Genomic DNA, 1,065 nt, shown 5'->3' with positions numbered 1-1,065 from the left:
TATAGGTCTCCAAGGTTCAGAGAGAGACCCCAAGTGGTCTCCACAGGCAGCATGCTGAGGGTATCAGCTGGCCTGGCAGTGACCTTGGACAAGACCCTGAACTGCTCTGAGCTCAAGGTCACATTGTGATGGAGATGATCCCTGCCCTGATTATGTCACAGGGGTTCTTTTGCTTTGGGATATCTCATGATGATCTTTTGGGATGTAATTCACATCCCCTTATGACTAAACCCTTGGCTCCCTAAGTGGGGTAAAGCTCCCTCCAAGGTGCCTGAACAAAACTCTGTGATAGCGTTTGTCATGGCAGGTAATTCATTCCTGTGTCTGCCCTGAGCTCACCATGCTTTCTTGGCCATTGCAGGTGGATGGCCAAACCGAAGAGAACGACATGAACAAACGGAGGCGGAAAGGCTTCAATAACCTGGAAGAGGTTTGTGTGCAGCGTCAATTTAAACAAAGGCCCATTTTCTGACCACCAGTGGCCACGGGCTCACCTGACTATGACAGCAGCCCAGGCCCTCTGTCCTTCCCTCTCTTGTGAACCACAGGCTTCCAAGGTTGACTTGATGGAAACAGTTGAGGGCCTGACCCCCACTTCACCACTTACTAGCTATGTAACCTTGAGAAATGTAACTTCCCAGGGTGTGGTTCATGTCTATAAAATGCAATGATACATTTGAAATGTATAACATTTTGCAGGACTTTTAATGATTAGTAAGATGATGTATATAACATATAAAACATGGTATCTGACATATGTGTTAATCAATATGTAATCATTAGTAATAATAAGTAGTAAAGAGGCACCAACGCTCTCACTTTTTACCCAGACATTGTACTCTTACATTTTCTGTGCTTTTGGTCTTTAAGGTAAATGTTCTGGTGCCCACAAGTGCCACCTTCTGGTAAAGAAGAAAATTGCAGGGTACTCCGTCAAAGGAGAGCACTAATCTCTCACCTGCTTTTGAAAAATTGATCAGCAGTTATCAGTTCCTGCTTCCTCGGGTCTTTAAAGAGATCTGAAATTTACAATTCATCCAAAAAATCCATTATAATTCCACAAAA

General features: G+C 43.9%; 1 protein-coding gene across 5 annotated transcripts in view; it reads left to right on the top strand.

Moving 5' to 3' along the window:
• MICAL2 (microtubule associated monooxygenase, calponin and LIM domain containing 2) overlaps nt 1–1,065 on the top strand; it is a 44,006-nt gene that overhangs the window by 15,048 nt on the left and 27,893 nt on the right. For all 5 annotated transcript variants that reach the window (XM_008574195.1, XM_008574194.1, XM_008574192.1 and 2 more), the window contains exon 7: nt 362–430. In XM_008574195.1, the coding sequence (XP_008572417.1) occupies nt 362–430 (69 nt within the window). The remainder of the gene's footprint in view (nt 1–361; nt 431–1,065) is intronic.

Source organism: Galeopterus variegatus, unplaced genomic scaffold (assembly GCF_000696425.1).
Source record: "Galeopterus variegatus unplaced genomic scaffold, G_variegatus-3.0.2 Scaffold1011, whole genome shotgun sequence".
NCBI lineage: Eukaryota > Metazoa > Chordata > Mammalia > Dermoptera > Cynocephalidae > Galeopterus > Galeopterus variegatus.
Note: the sequence above shows the minus strand (reverse complement) of the source record. Positions and strands in the feature narration are given on the sequence as shown.